We start from the raw sequence: 22,973 nt of genomic DNA, 5'->3' as shown, positions 1-22,973 counted from the left end.
GGAAGATTGTCCTTCTTTCCTTGTGTCTTCCTTCAGTAGTTGCAGCGCATGGGCTTAGTTGCCCCACAGCCTGTGGGGTCTTAGTTCCCTAACCAGGGATCGATCCCACATCCCTTGCATTGGAAGGCAAATTCTTAACCACTGGACTGCCCGGAAGTCTTAAGAGGCATAAACTCTTGATGCAAGAATTCACACTGCAGTGGGCATAACACCAGGTGACATCACATGATGAATGTGGCCACCATTCTCTTGTCCATGGCTGATCACCATCATCAAGGGGCTGGTGGGCTAGCTGTATTAATCAGGTTCCCAAGAGGAACAGGATATGGTTATATACTCATACACACACCACATCTACAAAGTACCTTCACGGCCAGCAACCCTTAGGTTAGTGTTTGATGAAATAATTGCTATCTCCCGGCCCACTTACACCTAAAACTCCATTACCCCAGCCATGGCTGGAACCAACCCCTGCTTGGAACCTTTAACCCTGGCCTCTTTGACCCAGAGCTTTGAACAGTGAATGAGTTGTAGAGGTGGTGAGTATGACAAGAAGCTGAGTGTGATAAGAAGGTCCGTGGAGGAAATGGTACCCAAATGCCCACCCAAGATGTCTGCAGTCCTGAGGCCAAGTTTTTATAGGTTTCTGCAAGTCTGATGCAGTATTGAAACATATTATTTATGCAGAAGAGGCAAAGAGGTCAGTGAATGGCCTTTGTAATTGCTCTATAATTACTAAGCTAGAATCCTTTAAAACCCACATTGGTAGGCATGTCGTATCCACATGTTCTATACCAGGCCAGGGGAAGATGGTTAGAATACAGACAGTCTATTCTCAAGGTTTCTTACATCACGGATTGCGGAAACAAACCCTACAACTTCAGAGAATGAATCCGTATTAGCAATAATTCTGGTATAGATTGGTTGGAGGGTTTTCTAGGGTTTAAAATATAGAATCTTGGATAATATAAACAAGGTATTTTCCTCTCAGGGGCTTCCCTGGTGGCTCAGATGATGAGAATCCACCTGCAGAGCAGAAGACATGAGTTCAATCCCTGGGTGATGAAGATCCCCTAGAGAAGGGAATGGCAACCTACTCCAGTATTCTTGTCTGGTGAATTCCATGGACAGAGGAACCTGGCGGGCTACAGTCCGTGGAGTTGCAAAGTCGGACACAACTGAGCAACTGACACACACACAGTTTCCCCTTAACAGGCTACATTACCTTGTATTCAATGAAAACACGTACAAGTTGGAGGTCAATTTCTCTGTTGGTATTGACATTTACACACTGAGCTAAAATAAAGGGAAAAGAGTAACGATGCATAAAGTGTTCCTGGCACTCTCACGTGTTGGCTCAGAGCGACCATTGCAAATGAGGAAGACGGGCACAGGGAGGTCGAGCACGTGATCCGAAGACTCACAACCAGCAAGAAAGGAGCCAGGATTCAACCCAGACTCGGCAAGTCTGTATCCAAATCCAGCCCTAAAACTGTAGGCAAACCTGGCTTAACTTTCTCAGTGTTGGAGGCTATAAAGCAGGTTTCTCAGCCTCAGCACTAGTGCCATTGTGGGCTGGAAAGTTCTTTGTCGTGGGGTCTCTTCCGTGCTGTGTAGAATATTTAGTCCCATCCCTGGCTCCTACTGTCTGATGCCAAGAGCAGCCCTCCCCCAAGCTGCTGCTGCTAAGTCACTTCAGTCGTGTTTGCGACCCCATAGACGGCAGCCCACCAGGCTCCCCAGTCCCTGGGATTCTCCAGGCAAGAACCCTGGAGTGGGTTGCCATTTCCTTCTCCAATGCATGAAAGTGAAAAGTGAAAGTGAAGTCGCTTAGCCGTGTCCGACTCTTAGGACCCCATGGACTGCAGCCCACCAGGCTCCTCCGTCCACGGGATTTTCCAGGCAAGAATACTGGAGTGGGGTGCCATTGCCTTCTCCCTTCCCCCAAGAGGTGTCCATAAAAATGTCTCCAGACTTGCAATAAAGGTCCCAGGGATGGGGGAGGGGACACAGAACCACTCAGCTGAGAACCATGGTCCTGGAGGGAAAAATGATTTAAAGATTACAATTAGATATAAAAATAAGCAGTGTAAGTTAGAGGCTTTCATTATATTTTGGAAAGAATATATAAATCATTTTACCTATCCACTTTAAAAATTAAGAAGCACAAAACTTGGGAATTCCCTGACTCTCCAGTGGTTAGGACTCCACGCTTCTACTTCTGAGGGCATGGGTTCCATCCCTGGTCAGGGAACAAAGATCCTGCGTGCCAATAATAATAATAAAATGTAAAATAAATGAATTAAAAGGAAAAAAGAAAGATGCACAAAACTCTTCCATAAGCATGTCAGCAAGTACAATAGAAGTATACGCACATTCCCCGGTGGCTCAGACGGCAAAGCGCCCGCTCGCAATGCAGGAGACCCGGGTTCGATCCCTGGATCAGGAATATCCCCTGGAGAAGGCAGTGGCACCCCACTCCAGTACTCTTGCCTGGAAAATCCCATGGAGGGAGGAACCTGGTGGGCTACACTCCACAGGGTCGCAAAGAGTCCCACACAACTGAGTGACTTCACTTTCATTTTCTAAGGGAAAGATGTTCAAGTGTAAAAAGAGAGTGAAGAAAGAATGAATCTGGGACATTGAGGAAGAGCGGGGTAAAAGCAGAAGTGACAATTACATACACGACAAAAAGAGCAACTATTAAGCGAGAATGTACAAGTTGCTAGGTCTGAGCAGTTTGCGTAAACTGCGTGGTTTTTCCTTTCTGTGGACCATGAGGCCAAGACCATATTTCCGCCAATCAGCGGTGACGTGATCAGGACGTTACCTCTAGGGCTGAAGTAATTTCGTTCCCAGAACTCGAACGCCCGCACGCTTGACCGTCCTGGCCAGTGGCCTCTGCCGCGACCTCGCTGCGAGGAGGGGGCTGGGTCTGCAGCCTTCCTGTGGAGACTCTCCACTCTCCGCCCTCAGCCTTCCACGAGCTTCCATGCGATGACGGTTCTGCTCTGCCCCGGAGGCAGGAGGGGCACCAGCCTGGGGCTGACGGCCTGGCTCGGACCTTGGGTGCCTTGGGAGCTGGAGAAGGGAGCGAGTGCTGTGAAGGTTTCCCAAAGAGGGGCGGACTAGGCTTAGACTCTGAAAAGGTATACCGCGATTACATGGAGGGGACAATGTCAAGAATGAAGAGAAGCTTGTGCACTTCATCAGGAACCACCCAGGGTCTCCTGGAAGGCTAGATCCTTAACATCTCGGTGGTAAGGCAGGGATGGAGAGCGGGGTGGAGGGCAGGGCTCAGTGCTCTGACCCCTCTTTAAAAAAAAAAATCTCATCAGCACATTAAACGTTCTGAGAAGTCCAGAGGTGGAGAGATGGGTTGGTCTTGTTTTTTCCAAAAGACCAATATCCCACAACACTCGTGTGGTTGTGTCAGTGGCTCATTCGTGTCCGACTCTTTGCGACCCCATGGACTGTACCCCCCAGGCTCCTCTGTCCATGGGATTCTCCAGGCAAGAACACTGGAGTGGGTTACCATGCCCTTCTCTAGGAGATCTTCCTGAACCAGGGGTTGAACCCAGGTCTCCTGTATTGCAGGCTGATTCTTTACCATCTGAACACTTGTTAGCATCACTTCAATAGCTTGTTACTGAATTGGGGTTCTGTGGAACAGAGTTTGGGAAGGTGGTTTAGGGGGTTGTAAAGTTTGCGTCTATTTGACCAGCTTGGACTTATTGCCCTTCCCAGCTCTGATGCTTTCCTCACTCCCATTTAGAGTCACACAGATTCCTCTACAATTTTCCAGTTCCCACCAGTGCACACCACTGCCTGCTTTTCTGTCCTGTCTCCTCCGATCGTCTACAAATTCTACAAGAGCAGAGATTTCCTTCTCTTGATCACTGAGTTCCCAGTGCCTTGGACAGTGCTGGCCACCAGCGAGTGCCCCCCGAGGATCTGTCCAGATGTAACTCTCCCAGGCATCCCATTGCTGCTCAGTCTTCCACACTTTCTTCTCTTTGCTTCTAGGATTAAACGCATCACATTGAACTGTGACCCCTCTGTCCAGCCTTCACCCTGACCCTGTGGCTTCCGACCTGTTTGAGGGCCGAGGTGGCCCCACTCCTCGCTGAGTTACCCGATCACATGTTACCCATATGATTTCTCTGTTGCATTTGGCGCTGACTGCCTCCTTTCTTCCTAAAACATTTTCTCGTAGTTTCAAGACCCTTTCTCTTGATTTTCTCCAGCCTCCCAGACTCTCCAGTTCCTGAATTTTTCTCACCATTACTTTAAATGTTGGTAAAAGTTGAACACTCAGGGTTCAATATGTAACTTCCCATGTTCCCAACCGCTGCGTTGATTGAGCCCCGTGATTCAGGGAAGAGGTCAGCCTGATCTTTCTCTTTTGTGGTATCCATAAGGTCCATCAAGTCTCGTTTGTCCTAAACTGACATCTTCAAGACTTCTAGAATATCAAGACGTACAGCAACATAGGAATCATGAAACCTGTGAGACTGAGATGCTCGGGTCACTGAGAAGAGTCTGGGAGCTTTAACAAGGTCAGAATGCTTCGGAAAAAAATAAGATCAAAGCGGACCTGGAGAACGTCCACATTTAAGACTGGCTTTAAAACGCCTCAGCCTGGGGAGTTGATCTGCCCAATGGCCACCGCATCTGCCAGAGAGACTTAGGATAAAAATAGCACGTGTCGCACGAGCCCCGGGGAGTGTTAAGCTGCCCTGTGTAGAGTTTCTACGCGTGTAGTTTTAGATCTGAGATAAGGGATGGCTTTCCTAGAATTCTTCCCCTTTTAGAGTAGTTGAGGATGAGTGGTGTCCGGCACGACTTCATGCCTCAGATAGCCGCTGCAAGGCTTCTTTTCTCCTTCTGTGTCTCGACTCCTCGATGAGGTCTGCTGAGTATGCTTTTACTGCATACACCGTGGACATGCTGAGGGACATTAAATGCCTTCTGGGAACCTACTTGGGGCTTTTAAAGATAACTGGCTGCTGCATCAGCTGCTGATTCTAAGGATGAGGAAATCCCTTGGTGGCGTTATTCGTTGGATGACTATTCGTTGCAGGACACACCGCACTATGAACATTCACTTAAAATATGTCTATAATCCTAAGACATATATATATAGCATCCAGAAAGACAGTACTGATGATGCTACTTGCAGGGCAGCAAAGGAGACAGAGACATTTCGGACACAGTGGGGGAAGGAGATGGTGGGATGCCATGAGAGAGTAGCATTGAAACATTATACGTAACTGTATGTAAAATAGATAACCAGTGGGAATTCAAAGCCAGTGCTCTGGGACAACCTTGAGGGGTGGGATGGGAAGGAAGGTGGGTGGGGGTGCTCAAGAGGGATGGGACATATGTATACCTAATGCTGACTCATGTTGATGTTTGGCAAAAACCATCACAAAATTGTAATTATTCTCTAATTAAAAAAAAGATTAAAAAATGTCTATAATCAGACAGAGGCGGGCTATAGTCCATGGGATCTCATAGAGTCGGACATGACTGAGCAACTACCACACACGTATTTTTCCCTTAACAGGCTGCGTAACCTCGTATTCAATTGAAAACATGTACAGTTCTAGGTCAGTTTCTCTGTTGGTGTTGACATTTACAGAGGAGCCTGGCGGACGGCAGTGCATGTGGTTGCAAGGAGCCGGATATGACTTAGGGCTGAACAACAGCAACAATAATCCAATTTGTTTTCCAGTCCAATTGTTATCCTGCCATGCTTATCTCTGAATAATTGCTTTTCCCCTGTTATTTGGGAAGACTGCCATTGGAAAGGGAAAGCGAGAACCTCCTTCTGAAAATTGTAGCCAATTTCTTGTCTTGGGTTACCCTTCAATTTGATTTTAAGTTCAATGAGACATTTGCTTCAAATTCTGAATGTTTTTGAAGTGGTTAAATAAAATTGTGTTTTTTTTTTTTTTTTTAAGAAAACACTATATGGAATTTTAGATAATAAGTTTGGACTTGGATAAAGTTGAGAGCTCCAAGAGGGCCCTAAAGAACAGCACCCTTCTCAGTTATTTGTCTGAACAATTCGAGAAATTAAGCACAGGCTTGGAGGATGGATGGAAGACAGACTATTTTCTTGATGGATGATAGAGCCTATCTTGGAAGTTACAACTGCATGTGAAGTTACTTAAATAGACTGAACCCTCAAATTGGGCAGATGTGCCCAGAGAGGCACAGGGCAGCCTCCTAGGGTCCACGAGGGAGGGGCAGAGTGCTCACCTGAGGAGGACGGGCAGAGCCAAGCCAGGAATGTCCGTTTAACCTTCCCAGACTCGCTAGTCCTGTAAGGTACACTTCCTACTGGGGCAGGTGAGTAAAGGCGTGCTGGGAGGGCAGGCATCCCCCTAGAGAAAGATCTCTACTTGTTCACCAAACCAGAAGTACGGAGAGGTGCCCACAGCTGAAAGGTTGATGTATCAGACCATCTCTGGAAAGTATTTCAGGGTAACTACTTAGAAGATGGTAAGACTTTACATATTCTAAACTGATTTAAAATACCCATGGAAAATGACTTAAAATACTGATTCCAGTGACTTTTCCTGCGGCTCCAGTGGTCAGGACTCCACGCTTCCACTACAGGGACAGTGGGTTCCATCTCTGGTCAGGGAACTTAAGATCCTGCATGCCACACAGTACAGCCAGAAAAAAAAAAAAGATGTATTCCGAAAGAAGGCAAGAAGGAGAAAGTGTGGGTCGCCTAGCGTGCACGAGATTGGACAGTGACTATACATCCAGGAAGGGGAACAATTCCTGCTGTCATACACTGTACAGTTCTGTTCAGAAAGGGGGTGGGGAGGTGTGAGTTAAGAGTCGAAAGCACCATTTCTGTCTTCAAGATTGAAAGAAAAACAATTAAACAATTTGTCAAAGATCATTGCCTAGAAAAAGTAGAGTCATTAATCAGACTGCCTTGACTCCAGAGTTTGCACGAGCGGAGGCCATGGTGACCTCCCTGTATTTTATGCCCACACTACCTGTCTGTTCTGCAACTTTATGTTTACCAGCTGGACGGGTGACGATGCCATCTCTCAGCTCATAGAATCTATGTCTGACAAAATCTTTGTTACTGATGTTTTAAATGTCAATCTACAGAAGTCAAATGGCGGCAATTTAGCCTTGACTGTGTTCTTAACTACTCAAGTCAATGTCTCCAGGACCATGACAGGTGGAGAAAAAAAAAATACACATCTATTCTTGTCTGACTGTAGCTTCATCAACTATCAGGACTTCTGGAAGTGGAAAATCCCTTCACTTTTATCTAAATGTGTGGTTCATTTTCTTTCTGTTGCTTGGCATCCTTGTCTGCAAATGTTGTCACTATGCCCATAATAAGCACTTAGTCAGTGGGTCACTATATTTGGAATCCAGTTGCCAGCCTTCTTAGTATTATATTCTTAAAGGGTTCAGAAACCAGTGGACTGATGCTGGAGAGATGTGAACACACAAGAGTGGCAGTGAATCTGTTCGTGGAAATCTGGTCTGGGGAACTGTTCTCGAGGTTTATTTGTCCAGAACAAAGAACAAACTGTATTTTGTTTGTTATCCTTAAAGAACCCGCCTGCCAATGCAGGAGACATAAGAGATGCGGGTTTGAACCCTGGGTCGGGAAGGTTTCCTGGAGAAGGAAATGGCAACCCACTCCAGTATTCAGATCAGATCAGATCAGATCAGTCGCTCAGTCGTGTCTGACTCTTTGCGACCGCATGAATTGCAGCACGCCAGGCCTCCCTGTCCATCACCAACTCCCGGAGTTCACTGAGACTCATGTCCATCGAGTCAGTGATGCCATCCAGCCATCTCATCCTCTGTATTACTGCCTGGGAAATCCCATGGACAGAGGAGCCCAGTGGGCTACAGTCCATGGGATCGCAGAGTCAGACACGACTGAAGGGACTTAGCAGGCACGTAGTCTGTTGGCCAAGTGGACTTAATTATGACCCAAGGGCCAAAGCCATTGGCTTTTCTAATGATTTCCTTCTGACCGTCTTTCCTCTAGAGCAGGTATTTCATTCCGCTTCCCTTCAGACCTGCTGGGGCCTGGCACACTGCTCATCTTCTTTTACTGTCCCTGTGACTGGAGAGTGAGTTGGTGTTCAGAGGCTGAGGTGGAGCTGGGATCTTTCTACTTCTTTGATCACGATCTTATGACCTAAGAATCTGATAGCACTTCATTTTGTTTTCGTCTGGGTGAAAGGCCTGTCGCTCCTGTATTGATCTGTCATAGGTAATTGAAACTAGCTGAAACTCTGGCAAAGACAGAAACAGAAAGCAAAATTTTGTGTTTTCTGTTACATTTTTTTTGGGGGGGAGGAAATATAAAAGATCAACTCACATTGTGTTTTCTTAAAACTAATATACTTTATTATTTTTTTACCAGCAGTTTTTAGTTTCCAGGAGAATTGTGCAAAAGTACAGTTTCCATATACTGCCTGCCCCTTGCTCCAACGCACAGATACACACACTCACATACACAGTTTCCCCTAGCTTATTATCTTTCATTGATGTGATTCCTTTTTTACACCTGACGAACCTGTGTCGATACACTGAGATTCCTAAAGTCCATAATGTTCCTTAGGGGTCTTTGTGTCATACTGCCTGTGGGTCTCAATAAAATCATGTTGCTGTTCATTTGCTAGGTCATATCTGACTCTTTGCGACCCCGTGGACTGCGGCACACCAGGCTTCCCTGTCCTTTACTCTCTCCCGGAGTCACCCTCCAGAGGCTGTTCATGATAACATCATAGCAATATGATAGTGATGCCATGATCGCATGGTGGTGTCACATACCCACCTGGCGGTGTCAGACGGGCTCGTTGCCTGCCCTCACATGCTCTGTCTTCCACCTGCTCACCTTGCCTTCCCAACCCCCAGCACCCGGCACTTTCCAGACACACGGCCACAGACAAGATGCAGCCCGTTGAAGAGCCACCTTGCTGAGGTCACCCTGTTTTTAAAATTTTTGTATTTCATAGAATCTAAGATATTGTTAATTGTAAGGTACCTCCTTATTTTATATACTTCTTAAGAAGAAGACATTAAACTAGGTACATCATGGGCGCCCTTGATCTCAGGCATACTAGAGTGAGAACAGTAGAATTAATAAGATGCTACCCAGAGTGCAGGGCCTGCACAAAGACAGTGCTTTATTGAAACTAAAATAAATATTTGAAAAAACTGCACCATGATTCCAGTTTGGCCTCTTTGGGGTGTCAGTGAGGGCTTTGTAGGGGAGTTGGTGGGGGTGATGCAGAAAGTAAAGCAGCAGGAAGTTGAGGGACAGTGTGAGTCTGGGCCCCTCCCCCGGACAGCCTGGGTCCTGGGGGTACACAAGCCAGAGAGAAATCTTCAGTCTCTCGGTGGCCCTGGCCGGGTTACGAGACCTTTCTGAGCCTCAGTCTCTGCGTCTGTATGAGGTAAAGCTAACCCTGCCGGCTGACTCTGGGGCCAGAGGAATAGTGGTTTGTGTGTGACAGGCTCACTGCCTGCATGCAGTTCGGGCTCAGTAGGGAACTCTAGCCCTTCCTCCCTCCATCCTTGGCTTCTCCACCTTTACTTCTCCTCCATCTCCTGTATGTCCTTCCACTGTCCCCCCGGTAAAGAATCAGCCTGCAGTGCAGGAGACCCAGGTTCGATCCCTGGATGGGGAAGACTCCCCCGGAGGAGGGCACGCATTGTTGTCTGGAAAATTCCACAGACAGAGGAGCCTGGTGGGCTACAGTCCATGGGGTTGCAAAGAGTCGGACACGACTGAGCAGCTAATACACACACACACACACGCTGTCTCCCCAGCAGTCAGCCTGGGCTGGGTCACCTCACCTTCTTTCTCACTGCCTTGCAAGCCCTCTGGGTGCTGGAGATTTTGCATCAGCCTTGGACTCAGCCGGAATTCACGACAGCTGGATGGGGATTACCTAGGGCAGTTCACAGATGGCAGAGCCTCGTAATTCTTAGCCTTGGTCTTCCCAGGGCTGCCAAGCAATTAGGGTTTAGTAGCTGGTTGTGGAGCCCACCCACTGGCTTCAGGACTTGATTAGATAAAGCTCAGACAAGCCCCAGGGAAAAGATTTGTCAGGGACCTTTGCGAATGAGATTGAGATATAATTGAAGTACAGGTTTATTGTTTGAAAGTTGCCAAGATTCTCAGAACACGAGTCCTGCATATTCATGAGGCCAGCAGGGTGACAGAACCCTGCCATCCACTGGGGAATTCCAGGTGGCAGCCCCCGAGCGTGGTGGTCCTGCTCCCCCAAATCTGCGTGACCTTGGGGAAGCCATGTGCGTTCCATTTTGTCATCTGTGAAATGGGGAATAAATGTGCATCTAGTCTGTCTCAGCAGATGGCCATTCGGGGTGCTTGAGGTGGTGCTGGCAGGAGCCCCATGGGGCCGTGGGTGCCAGTCAACCCTGACCATTCGTTTCCAGCTCGTTCCTAGAGCCACATCAGTGCTTGTTGCCATGGTTACTGCTAGCTTGATAAGGACTCCGACTGCCAGATTTAGCCAATAAAAATTCAGGACTCCCCGTTAAATTTGAATATCAGATAAACATCGAATAATTGTTATGAGTATCTCCCAGACATGTTACGGTGGATAGGTTAGTACATCTTTCATCTGGTATTTCAGGAGATGTACGTATGCTAAAGAATCATTTGTAGCTTATCTGATATTCAAATTTCACTGGGCACTTTGCATTCTGTCTGGTAACCTTAACAGGGACAGAATATTACCTTGCTGAAAGCGCAAGAAGTTTTGTATGAAATAACTGATGTTAGGATCGGTCCAGAGCTCTCTGGTGGTCTCATTTATCACAAGTCAGAGAAGAGCAAACAATCTATATGTTACTCTCAGCAATTAAAAGCGACTCTGACAGGGTTTTCCTGGTGGTGCAGTGGGATCCGCCTGGCAATGCAGGAGACACAGCTTCGATCCCTGGCTTGGGAAAATTCCACATGCCGAGGAACAGCTGAGTGCGACTGCCACAGCTACCGAGCCCATGCACTCTAAAGCCCATGCACTCTAAAGCCCGTGCACTCTAAAGCCCGTGCACTCTAAAGCCCGTGCACTCTAAAGCCTGTGCACCGCAACTGGAGAGGAGCCCCCGGTTGTCACAGCTAGAGAAAACCCAGTGAAGACCCAGCACAGCCAAAACTGAATGAAGCAGATGACCAGTTGAAAATAAGTTACTCTGACAGAGAAATCATTTCTGCATTAGAAAAGACAAAACCAAGAACCCGTGGCCTCCTAGGCTGAGAAAAGGAAATGATTTCTTGTGAAGAAAACCTTTTTTTAATAAATAATTGCAGTGTAGTTTCTGCCTCACATTTCTGGCCCTAAAATTTAGTTTGGGAATTGTGTACATTTCAGCATCTCCATTTTTTATAATCCTTTCAGCAATCACAGTATATGTATTTCTCTCAGTAATGAATCTCATGTATGAATGGAAGGCTCACTATATTTTGATGAGGGAAGATGAGAGGAAACATTAAAAGGATGACAATTTCTAGTAGATACTTATCTTCAGTAGATTTTACACTTTAAGTGTTCCTAAAGAGATTAATAACTTCTTAATGTTGCTTAAATTTTTTTAAATTCTTTTTCATGGCTGAGTAATAGTCCATTGCATGTATGCACCACATCTTCTTCATGTATCATTGCCCCATTCCTCTGCTGATGGACATTTAGTTGCTCCCATGTCCTGGCTATTGTAAATAGCACTGCAGTGAACACTGGGGTTCGTGTGTCTTTTTGAATTATGGTTTTCTCCAGATTTATGCCCAGGAGTGGGATTAAATGGGCCCAAGGACTCTGCCACACTTAACGGATTTTTGACATGACCTGGATCCTTGTGAATTTTCTCTGAGCTGCACGTTATGCCATCAGCAGCTGTGAAATGATGGAAATCCGTGGATATTTATCTGTGCAAGCCCTGTTCTGTGTGCTGCAGGCAGCAGGCCAACAAAGTGGATGAGACAAACCCTCCCTGAGGGACTGCATGGTCCACGTGGAAGGAGAACCAACCCAGACCCAACAGAACCAGATTCGTGGGAAGGAACATGAGATCCAAGGGAGGAAGCTCATTACCACTGCTGCCTGTAGTTCCTTTTCAAACGCTTCTGTTCAGTCGCTCAGTCACATGTGACTCCCTGGACAGCAGCACGCCAGGCCTCTCTGTCCTTCACTATCTCCCAGAGCTTGCTTAAACTCCTACCCACTGAGTCGGTGATGCCATCCAACCATCTCATTCTCTGTCACCTCCTTCTCCTTTTGCCTTCAATCTTTCCCAGCATCAGGGTCTTTTCCAGTGAGTCAGTTCTTTACATCAGTTCTTGGCCAAAGTATTGGAGTTTCAGCTTCAGCATCAGTCCTTCCAGTGAATATTCAGGGTTGATTTCCTTGAAGATTGCCTGGTTTGATCTCCTTGTAGTCAAGGGTCTTCAAGAGTCTTCTCCAGCCCCACTGTATGAAAGCATCAGCTCTTCGGTGCTCAGCCTTTAGTCTAACATTAGTCTTTTTAAAAACTATTTATTTTTCTGTGGCTGCATCAGGGGAGGGTGGTCTTAGCTACGACGCGAGGGGTCTGGTTGAGGTGCTCCGGTTCAGTGCTCGCAGCACATAGGCTTAGCTGTTCTGTGGCATGTGGGGTCTTAGTTCCCTCCCAAGGGATCAAACCCACATCCCCTGCCTCGAAAGGTAGATTCTTAATCACTGGACCATCAGGGAGGTCCCAAGCGTTAGTCTTATTCAATGTTGATAACAGTTTTGTGAGTGTTTTCACATCAAAACTTCAGTTTTTTCACATCTAAAACTGAAGCCTAGAGAGCTTCAGTAATATGCCCATGTCAGGGGGTGGTGGTTAGTAAATGACAGAGCGGGAATTCAGATCAGGTCTGCCTGACTTTAGAGGAGCATTGACACAGTGTCCCTAAGGGGGATTTAGAAGAGAGACAGATTACTTCTCATAGAAGGTGGGGGTGGTCTCAAGTTCATGGACAATATCTCATCTGAGCTGAAGCTTGGAACTCGGAGAAGGTTTGGGGATGCTATGGAAGGGAAAGGCTTTTCTGGCCAAGAGAACAACTTGGACAAGAGGCCAAGGGTAGGTATGGTGAGTTCTAGGTGGTTCAAGGAACAGTGTGCAGTTCAACTTGGCCTTAACTCAAGGGATGCAGAAGAAAGAGGGTGGGCCCAGCAGTAAAGGCTGGTGAAGAAGTCTCACTTCCTCTGTGGATGGTGAGGACTCAGTGAGGGTGTTAAGCTGGCGTTGGGCACAGGCTAGATGAGATCCATGGGGTTTTTCCAGACAAGAATACTGGAGTGGGTTGCCATACCCTGCTCCCAGGGGTCGAAGCCTGGTCTCCTGCATTGCAGACAGATTCTTTACCATCTGAGCCACCAGGGAAGCCAGGACCAAATCCTGCACAGAAACAGGCATGTCCCCAGGGCTGGGAGGATGCAATGGAGATGCAGTGTGGTCCGGGGCTGGGAGGACGTGATGGAGATGCAGTGTGGTCTGGGGCTGGGAGGACGTGATGGAGATGAAGTGTGGTCCTGGGCTGGGAGGACATGATGAGATGCCGTGTGGTCCAGGGCTGGGATGATGCGATGGAGATGAGGTGTGGTCCAGGGCTGGGAGGATGCGATGGAGATGAGGTGTGGTCCAGGGTTGGGAGGACATGATGGAGATGTGGTGTGGTCCAGGGCTGGGAGGATGTGATGGAGATGCTATGTGGTCCGGGGCTGGGAGGACGCGATGGAGATGCTGTGGGGTCCGGGGCTGGGAGGATGCGATGGAGATGCCGTGTGGTCCGGGGCTGGGAGGACATGATGGAGATGCTGTGTGGTCCGGGGCTGGGAGGTCGTGATGGAGATACGGTGTGGTTCAGGGCTGGGAGGACGCGATGGAGATGCTGTGGGGTCCGGGGCTGGGAGGATGCGATGGAGATGCCGTGTGGTCCGGGGCTGGGAGGACATGATGGAGATGCTGTGTGGTCCGGGGCTGGGAGGTCATGATGGAGATACGGTGTGGTTCAGGGCTGGGAGGACGCGATGGAGATGCAGTGTGGTCCAGGGCTGGGAGGATGCAATGGAGATGCAGTGTGGTCCAGGGCTGGGAGGATGCGATGGAGATGCAGTGTGGTCCAGGGCTGGGAGGACGCGATGGAGATGCAGTGTGGTTCAGGGCTGGGAGGTTGTGATGGAGATGCCATGTGGCCCAGGAGAACTGGCTTCTGGTGTTGCCATCTCTATCAGAGATGTCCTGCAGGGCTTCCCAACCTTCCCCTCATCCTAAGGAGCTTTTGTAGATGTTGTTTTTCTAATCATCCTATGAAATGTTAGTAGCACAGATACACTGTGTATCTGTTTATGGGCTTCGTGCCTTAGCATCGTTTAGTGACCTGGGCATTTAAGTGGGAAAAGCAGTGCCCGGGTGACTGGGGTGTGGATGGAAATGTTGCAGGTACAACTGGGCCCCCAGTTTGGTGTCATGGAAAGAAAGTACTGAAATCTGGTTATGGCACAAAGGTATATGCTGGGGAATTAACTAGAAATAGTTCCAAATAAGGGGCATCCCAAGTGGCTCTAGTGGTAAAGAACCTGCCTGCCAAAGCAGGAGATGTAAGAGATGTGGGTTTGATCCCTGGGTCGGGAAGATCCCCTGGAGTAGGGTTTAACAACTCACTCCAGTATTCTTCCCTGGAGAATTCCATGGACAGAGGAGCCTGGTGGGTTACAGTCCATGGGGTTGCAAAGTCAGACACGACTGAAGCGACTTGGCACACAGCACAGTTCAAACTGAAATATAAGTAAGTCTGCGACAGGGAGCAGCCTCACATCACACCCCAGAAACTTCTTCCATTCTGCATTTGGGAAAATCCTGTGGCTGAGAGGTTTCATTTTTAACCTCCATTATTATCAGCCAAATTATTAAAAAAAAATTATAAGTGGATAATTATATACACTTAGTTTATAGATTACATATAAATTATGTATGTGATTGTGTAATTATTAAGATTGGATGAAGTTAATTATAAAAATACCATTTTCCTCAATCTTGATGACATCTCCCCATATCCCCGACATGGGGGGTTCTAGAGGCTGCTGGTATGTTTGAACAGTGAACTCTAAACAACAGTCTGGATTTCGAGGTCTTTTCTGCAGGAACTTTGCCTCCCTGTCTTATTAGTGTTCTCGACACTGCTTCCAGAAAGGGCTGCAGAGAGAAGTGAAATGTCAATCATGGCAGGCGCAAGTGGGCACACGGGGAGAGGTTTGGTGGGAAAGGAGGGAGTCCCCCACAATCACCTGGGCTTGCAGAAGGGGTCGGCTGTGGGTTTGGAGGATTGCTGGGGTTCCTGGGTGCATGTGGATCCTTAGGATCCGGCACAGTAGGAGCCGGGTCTTACAGCTGCGCAGCATCTGGACTTGGACGACCAACATCAGGGCTGAAGGCAGGGATGTCACCTGCTGTTTATTTTTCCTGGCTGTTCCCTCTGTCCCTTCATCATTTCTTTTGCCATCATTGCTGCATTTTCCCTGCTGGTCATAGCATTCAGGAGGAGCAAAACCCTCTTTCCAGGGCGGGCGAGTGTGAAATGCTGTCATCGCTTTAGTGCGTGTACCCTTCCTGGCAGCCTTGAGGTGGGCGTCTTCATCTCACAGAGAAGGGCTTCCCAAGGTCAGAGGTGCGAGCTTTCTCCTCTAAACTCTGACCTCTTCCCTCCCTCAACGCGCTTTCTCTCCCAGTCACCTGATACTCTGGCTTTAGTGTCCTCACGGACTCTCGTAAGTCTCCCTGTCTGGGTTCAAGGCCCAGCACGCTGGCCTCTGGGCACTGGAAACTGGCCCAGCTTCTGGGCCTCGGTGTTTCCATGTCCTCATCTGTGAAATGGATATAGTGATGTGTGCGCTGACTCAGGGGATGTTGGCTGTTACCATTTTCCTCCTTCTTTGCAAATATGAACCAGGTGCTTCTCCCCCGGCCGCACTCTCCTTTTTGTTCATCTACGACCTCTTTCCTATTTGTGATTGAGCTACGCAGCACAGATGTGTCCCTCAGTCGATGTATCCTTGCAGCCAGAGTCTGGCCCCCCTACCCCGATCCGCCTCTGAAATCCGAGGCGGCAGGTTGAGATTTTGCAGCCATGGTCACTTCCCCTCCCTCCCACCCCGCCCTGGCCATTACCTCGAAGAGCTCAGAGCCAGCCCCACCCGGCTCCACGCAGAGTTTGCCAAGCAGGTGGCAATGACTGGCCAGGACCAGGCGTGGCCCTGTGTCGCAGGATCCAGAGGTGCCCGAGCTCCCGGAAGATGCCTGTGTGGGCCTTCTCCTGCGTCTCTGGCCACCCTGCCCTCGGGACGTGGCCGCCAAAAAAATAATAATAATAATAAAGTGCAAAATTGAGCAAAGTGGACATTTTAAAATGGGACAGGAAGCTTCAAAATTGCTGTGTAATACTGAAGAAACCTCAGCTACACATCTTGTCTGTTACCAGTGTCTGACGGCCACCCCCCACACCGGGGGCCCTGTGGGCCCAGTCCACGCCTCTGGGGAGAATGGGGTGACCAGGGTGTCCCCTCCTTCCTACGAGGCCCAGGAATTAATAAATACACAGGCCGAGATTTCAGTGGGCAGAAGGACCATGATGATATTAAGTGTTGGCTCCTTTCAGGGCCGTGGGAGGGAGGAGGATGGAGGAGCCGATTCCGGTGATGAGGCCCTGGGCCAGCCGGCCACCCACTTGACCACGGATCTCACATCTGTGTGAGGCAGATTCTCCCTTCCTGTCTCCCCTGCATCCACTCCAGCTTCTGCTTTAAACAAATACTGACATTTCCGTTTATAGCTTTCCTTTTACATCTGGCTCAGTGGTAAAGAACCAGCTGCTAAGGCAGGAGACACAAGTTTGATCCCTGGGTCAGGAAGATCCCCGCCCCACCCCCTGCCCACCGCCCCAGAGGAAGAAGTGGCAACCCACTCCAGGGTTCTTGCCCAGGAAACCCCATGGACAGAGGAGCCTGGTGGGGTCCATGGGGTCACAAAGAGTCAGACTTAGCGACTGAGCACGCATATACCCTTCAATCCATAATTCTACTTGTTGGTATACCTATGTTGGAGAAATCCTTACACAATTTTCTAAAAAACATGCATTTTCAAGGATGTTTACTATAATATTTGTAACAATAAGAAACAGGGTTGGGGAGGGATCCTAATTGATGGTGGAATGGCTGAATAAATCATAATATGTCTGAAGCAGGAACTGCCATGCAGCTGGTTATCCCACGTGGAATTGCCCTTCTGGACTAGTTTTGACCTGAAAAATGGCAATTTCCTGAATTGAACAAAGGACGAGTTATCCCTGTGCCTCTGTTTCTTCATCTTTAAAATGGGGACAATCATATTTCCTCCCACAGGGTTCTACTCTGTGCCTGCTCAATTGTGTCCGACTCTTTGTGACCCCACGGACCGTAGCCCCACCAGGCTCCTCTGTCCATGGGATTCTCCAGGCAAGAACACTGGAGTGGGTGGCCATGCCCTCCTCCACGGGTTCTTCCTGACCCAGGGGTTGAACCTGCATTTCTTATATTGGCAGGCAGGTTCTTTACCACTAAACATGAGGATTTAATGCAATTGCATGTGGCCTTGGAACATGGCCCTGGAACATGGCCCAGCCCACATCCAGAGCCCAGTCCATAATTGCTGATACCTCTGTGTATCTATCTGTATTAACATGGAAATAACCCCCAATACAGAGAAGGCAATGGCACCCCACTCCAGTACTCTTGCCTGGAAAATCCCATGGACGGAGGAGCCTGGTGGGCTGCAGTCCATGGGGTCGCTGAGGGTCAGACACAACTGAGTGACTTCACTTTCACTTTTCACTTTCATGCATTGGAGAAGGAAACGGCAACCCACTCCAGTGTTCTTGCCTGGAGAATCCCAGGGACGGGGGAGCCTGATGGGCTGCCATCTATGGGGTCGCACAGAGTCGGACACGACTGAAGCGACTTAGCAGCAGCAGCAGCAACCCCAAATACACTGGAGAAAATAACTGCATGCATATGTTTACAAAGGTCAATACAGTTTGAACCCATTCAAGGGGGAAAAACTGTGCATGTGCACAAGTGCTTGTGTAACCCCCTAAGGACAGGCCTGGAAGGCCACCCCCAGGCTGTTTCTTGTGTTTAACCCTGAGGAAGGGAGCTGGATTGTGGTTGTTGGTGAGGAAGTGCCCAGCGTTCAACCAGAGAGGCGGAGCTGTTGGCAGATACCCGCCCCCTGGAAGGGAGTGGTCCTTAGTCACGTGTTGGGGCTGACCGGCCCTGGAGGGCTGTGGTCTGTGCAGCTCCTGCTGGAGCTGGAAGGCCTAGGGCCAGCCCTCGGGAAGGGGCGATGGATGTGGACGGAGGGGACTCAGAGGTCAGGCTCCCCCTCTGAGGCCAGACTGAGACCGCAGTGGGTTCTTACTGCACCTGGGGTGGGGCGGGGGCAGATGACGTGGGCGGTGTGGGGGCAGAAGCCAAGCCCCCCAGCAGGAGCAGACCCGGCTGGGCCAGGGAGTCAGGAGCCAAGGGGATGGAGAGGAAGGAGCCATTGCAGTGCGGCTGCCACTTCTCTCTGGGAGGTGAATCAGCACGTCAGCCACCACGTGTGTGACCTGTGGAGCCCACCCAGCCTCCTGAGACCTTCCCGAGTGGGCCTGTGAAGTGAGAGTGAAAGTCGCTCAGTTGTGTCCGACTGTTTGCGACCCCAGGGACTACACAGTCCGTGGAATCCTCCAGGCCAGAATACTGGAGTGGGTAGCCTTTCCCTTCTCCAGGGGATCTTCCCAACCCAGGGATCGAACCCAGGTGTCTCTCACATTGCAGGCGGCTTCTTTACCAGCTGAGCTACAACTGGAAACACACCAGAAAGGGGATTTGGATAGACATGCCTTAGGGCCCTCAAGGGGAATGGCGCAGTTTCCTCTAAATTCTTCTGGATTAATTGAATTATTGTTCATTATGACTATAAATACATTTCTTGTTAATTAAAAAAAAAATGAAACCCCTTAGGAGGAAAAAGGAAGACCTTTTATCCGGTGAGATTTCAGTGTTGAGTTGAGTAACTCCAGCCTGTTGAGGCGAGGTGGGGATCCTGGCCTCCCCTGGTCCCCACCTGGCCCAGCTGTCATCGCCTCTCCCTGGGCCTCTGCAGCCACCCCTCACGGGCCCCTCTGCTTCTCCTCTGCACCCGCTCGAGCCTGAATGCTCTTTTCAGAACGCAGATTCGGTGCTGCCGCGGCCTCTGTAAGAAATGCTCCGGTGACGCCTCACGGCCTCTGTGGTGCAACCATAAATCACGACCGCCCACCCTGGTGCGGAAGCCGCTGTGACTCTGTCCCCCTCTCCACTCCTTCCCGCTTCCCCTTGGTGGTCACAGAGCCATGCCTGCTGTCCAGGGGGCCGTGTGTGTAACAGTCACGGGAGCTGGCTGCTCACCATCCCGTGTGTGTGCAGAATCACTCTGGGCGCCTTGACCACAGAATCTGCTGTCATAGCCATCGCACCTCCAGCAGCTTTTCCTGTCTGGATTCACAAAGATGCTGAGGCTTCTGGGACGTTGCCAAACAGACCGGGAAGTCTTAAAGCCGTCGAGTGGTGCCCCTGGCACAGGATCCTGGCCCCCAGATCCATGCACAGCATCTGTCCCAGGCAGCACCTCTGCCCTCCCAGTCTCGCCGCCTCTTGGTATGAGGCTATCTGCTCCCTGGGTCACAGGCTCTGAGGCTGGGACCCCGGGAGCCACCCAGGCGTGTGGCCACACTTCCAGCCTCCTGGCATATTCTGCCTACACACGTCTGGCCACCAGACGGTGTTTGCTGGAAGCAGACATGTGCCCGCACCGTGCTGGGTCCTGGGGTGAAAGGCTGAGGTTAGGGTCTGTGCCTCGCGGGGCCTGTGGCCTGTAGGGGGGGCAGGGGGTCATCGCACCATGTCACAGGGTGCGATGAGTACCCTGGAAGGGACTGGGCAAGTGGAAGCAGACCCGGCCTGCCCTGGACTTGGAGCAGCAGGGCCCAGAGAGGCCTTCAGGAGGTGGCGGCCGGAGGCGTCCCGGGAGCCGTCCCACTTGACCTGGCGGCCTCTGGATGCGGCTCTGCCCTGGGATTGTCCACCCCCGTGAACGGTACCGGGATGGGTTGGACCCGTCCCCCTCCCTCCCCCGATGGCTCCCCCGGGCTTGCTGCCCCTGGAGGACAGCTGCCTGGGGGCTCGGCATTTTCTCAGCTCTAGGAACAGGCAGACTCTATGGTGTTCAGTAGGGGGTGTGTTCTGGTTTGTTTTCTGATGACACGGGTGGGCAGTGAAGCCTGGGTCTGCTGGGGGCCCAGCACGTGCTCTGCACAGAGAGCCTGTTGTATGTGACACCCATCGCTTCTCACAAAAGCCCCTGAGGCCACCCCTTCCAAGATTAGGAGGCTGGGGTGCCTCGGGGTTCACCTGTCCAAAGCCCCAGAGGGCTCGGGCTTAGAAACTAGACTGTAGTGCCTTCCAGAGAGTTCTGGCTCCAGCACCTCATTGCCGGTCTCCAGCCTCAAGGAGAGAGAGACTTCCAAGGGCAGCAAGTCCAGCCTTTTATTTGTGAGGCTTGGCTGGGCTTTGTGTGTGTGTGTGTGTGTGTGTGTGTGCATGCAGGGGTGCGTGTGTGGGCGTGCCTGTGTGCATGTGCTGGGGCAGGTGATGAGTGAGTGAGTGCCCGACATATACCTCTAAGTGGTGATAAAAAGGGGCATGTCCTTCACAGGGCTTCCCCAGTGGCTCAGTGGGTACAAGAATCCAGCTGCAATGCAGCAGACACAAGAGATGCAGGTTCAATCCCTGGGTTGGGAATATCCCCTGGAGGAGGAAATATCAACCCATTCTGGTATTCTTGATGAAAAATCCCATTGAGAGTGGAGTCTGTTCATGGGGTTCTCAAGGCAAGAATACTGAAATGGTTTTCTATTCCCTTCTCCAAGGAGATCCAACCAGTCCATCATCCTAAAGGAGATCAGTCCTGGGTGTTCATTGGAAGGATTGATGCTGAAGCTGATGCTCTAATGCTTTGGCCACCTGATGGAAAGAACTGACTCATTTGAAAAGACTCTGATGCTGGGAAAGATTGCAGGCGGAAGGAGAAGGGGACAACAGAGGATGAGATGGCTGGATGGCATCACCAACTCGATGGACACGAGTTTGAGTAAACTCTGGGAGTTGGTGATGGACCGGGAGGCCTGGCGTGCTGCAGTTCATGGGGTCGCAAAAAGTCGGACAGAACTGACCGACTGAACTGAACTGAACTGAGAGGAGCCTGGCAGGCTACGGTCCATGGGATCACAAAGAATGTGACACGACTTGGAGACTGAGCGTGCTCACAGAACCCTTTATTATAACAGTGTTCGCGTCACTATGAAAATGCTGGCAGTCAGCTGAGCGACTAAGCCATCCTTCCCAGAGGGCTCCCTCAGCCACCCACCTGCCCACCTGCTGAACACACTTAACTGTAGCATTCCAGTGCAAAGCTGCTCTTTAGCTGTACTTGGAATTGCCGAGGTTCCGCTGTTCTTCTGGACAATTTCTACCATAAAGGCTTGTCCTCAGGGCACCAGGTGGGGAGTTGGTCCCCTGATTTAGAGGTATCACTGAAGAAAAAAATGGCAAGTTGGTCATTATTGCCCGAAAAAGGACTTTTCCGTTTTCACAAGCTCTTTTAAAAATGTTTTTATAGTTTCATTGAGGCCCACGAGGGAATGACCCTAATTCATCCTGGCCCTTCAGGTGCTGCTATTTCCCCGCAGGGCTTCATCATTCCCGGTACATTCCAGCATCGTTCACGGGAGAGAAAAATTGGGTATTTAGTGTTCTTTGGATGGAGTGTATAAGTGTCCCAATTAGTCATTTCGTAGAACGTTAATAATTCTGTATCTCGCCTCCTGCTGCCCTTCAGAGCTCTGTAAACACCAGGGCATGGATTCAGGCTTTCAGATTTACTTTTCCCCAAGGTACTTAATCAAGGATTGCAAGTCATTTGCCTTCTCAAAGCTTCCTCTCCTCCCCTGGAGACTTGTGGAGTTTTCTCTTCTGTTTTTTCTTTTTTTCCTTCTCTTTCTAAACCCTGTCAAGGATTGGGATCTTGGCTGAAACCATCCTGCATTTGACCCCTCGAAGTTGCTTTCCCTTCCAGCTAGGAAGGCAGAGCCTTGCTGTGCCAACCTGTCCCGGGGGTCCAGAGCTCTGGTCGCAGAGGTGCATGAAATAAAGGCCTGTCTGTCTCTCTGTTCCAGAGCTGGTGATGCTGCTGGAGTGGTGGTCGGGTACGGAGTGTGTCATCTACACGGACCCCCGCGCCTACCCCAAGTACGGGAAGGAAAACGCCATTGTCGTTCTGAACCACAAGTTTGAAATCGACTTTCTCTGCGGCTGGAGCCTGGCTGAGCGCTTTGGGGTCTTAGGGGTAAGTCAGACCCGCACACCTCTTTTGTCCAACATCATAACTGGCCCTTTACTCTCAGTCGTTCAGCGCTTGCAGCAGCATTAATAGGCTTGTTGAAATGTTAACTGACTGCTTTTCCTTCTTGCTCAGAATCAAGATGAACATCTGCTGTGAGCAAGGATCATATTTATTCATCAGTGACGGTGTGCTGGGCATTTTACCAACAATTAATTTATTTAACCCTTGTGGAAACATTTGGGAGTCAGGAACCTGCCCTTATATAAACTCTACACTTCACTACCCTGCTCCAGATCACACAACTGTTAAGTCGATTTGAGTTTTATCTCGTCCACCTTCATATTCTTTTCCCTCCCTTTTATTTATTTCAATTTATTTATTTTTAATTGGGGGATAATTACAATATTATGTTGGTTTCTGCCGCACATCAGCATGAATCAGCCACGGGTACACAT

General features: G+C 49.6%; 1 protein-coding gene across 4 annotated transcripts in view; it reads left to right on the top strand.

Moving 5' to 3' along the window:
* The window catches only part of AGPAT4 (1-acylglycerol-3-phosphate O-acyltransferase 4), a 1,412,466-nt gene that overhangs the window by 1,360,081 nt on the left and 29,412 nt on the right, over positions 1-22,973 (top strand). For all 4 annotated transcript variants that reach the window (XM_027551994.1, XM_027551993.1, XM_027551997.1 and 1 more), the window contains one exon: positions 22,352-22,521. In XM_027551994.1, coding sequence (XP_027407795.1) covers positions 22,352-22,521 — 170 coding nt within the window. The remainder of the gene's footprint in view (positions 1-22,351; positions 22,522-22,973) is intronic.

This window comes from Bos indicus x Bos taurus, chromosome 9 (assembly GCF_003369695.1).
Source record: "Bos indicus x Bos taurus breed Angus x Brahman F1 hybrid chromosome 9, Bos_hybrid_MaternalHap_v2.0, whole genome shotgun sequence".
NCBI classification, from domain to species: Eukaryota; Metazoa; Chordata; class Mammalia; order Artiodactyla; family Bovidae; genus Bos; species Bos indicus x Bos taurus.
Note: the sequence above shows the minus strand (reverse complement) of the source record. Positions and strands in the feature narration are given on the sequence as shown.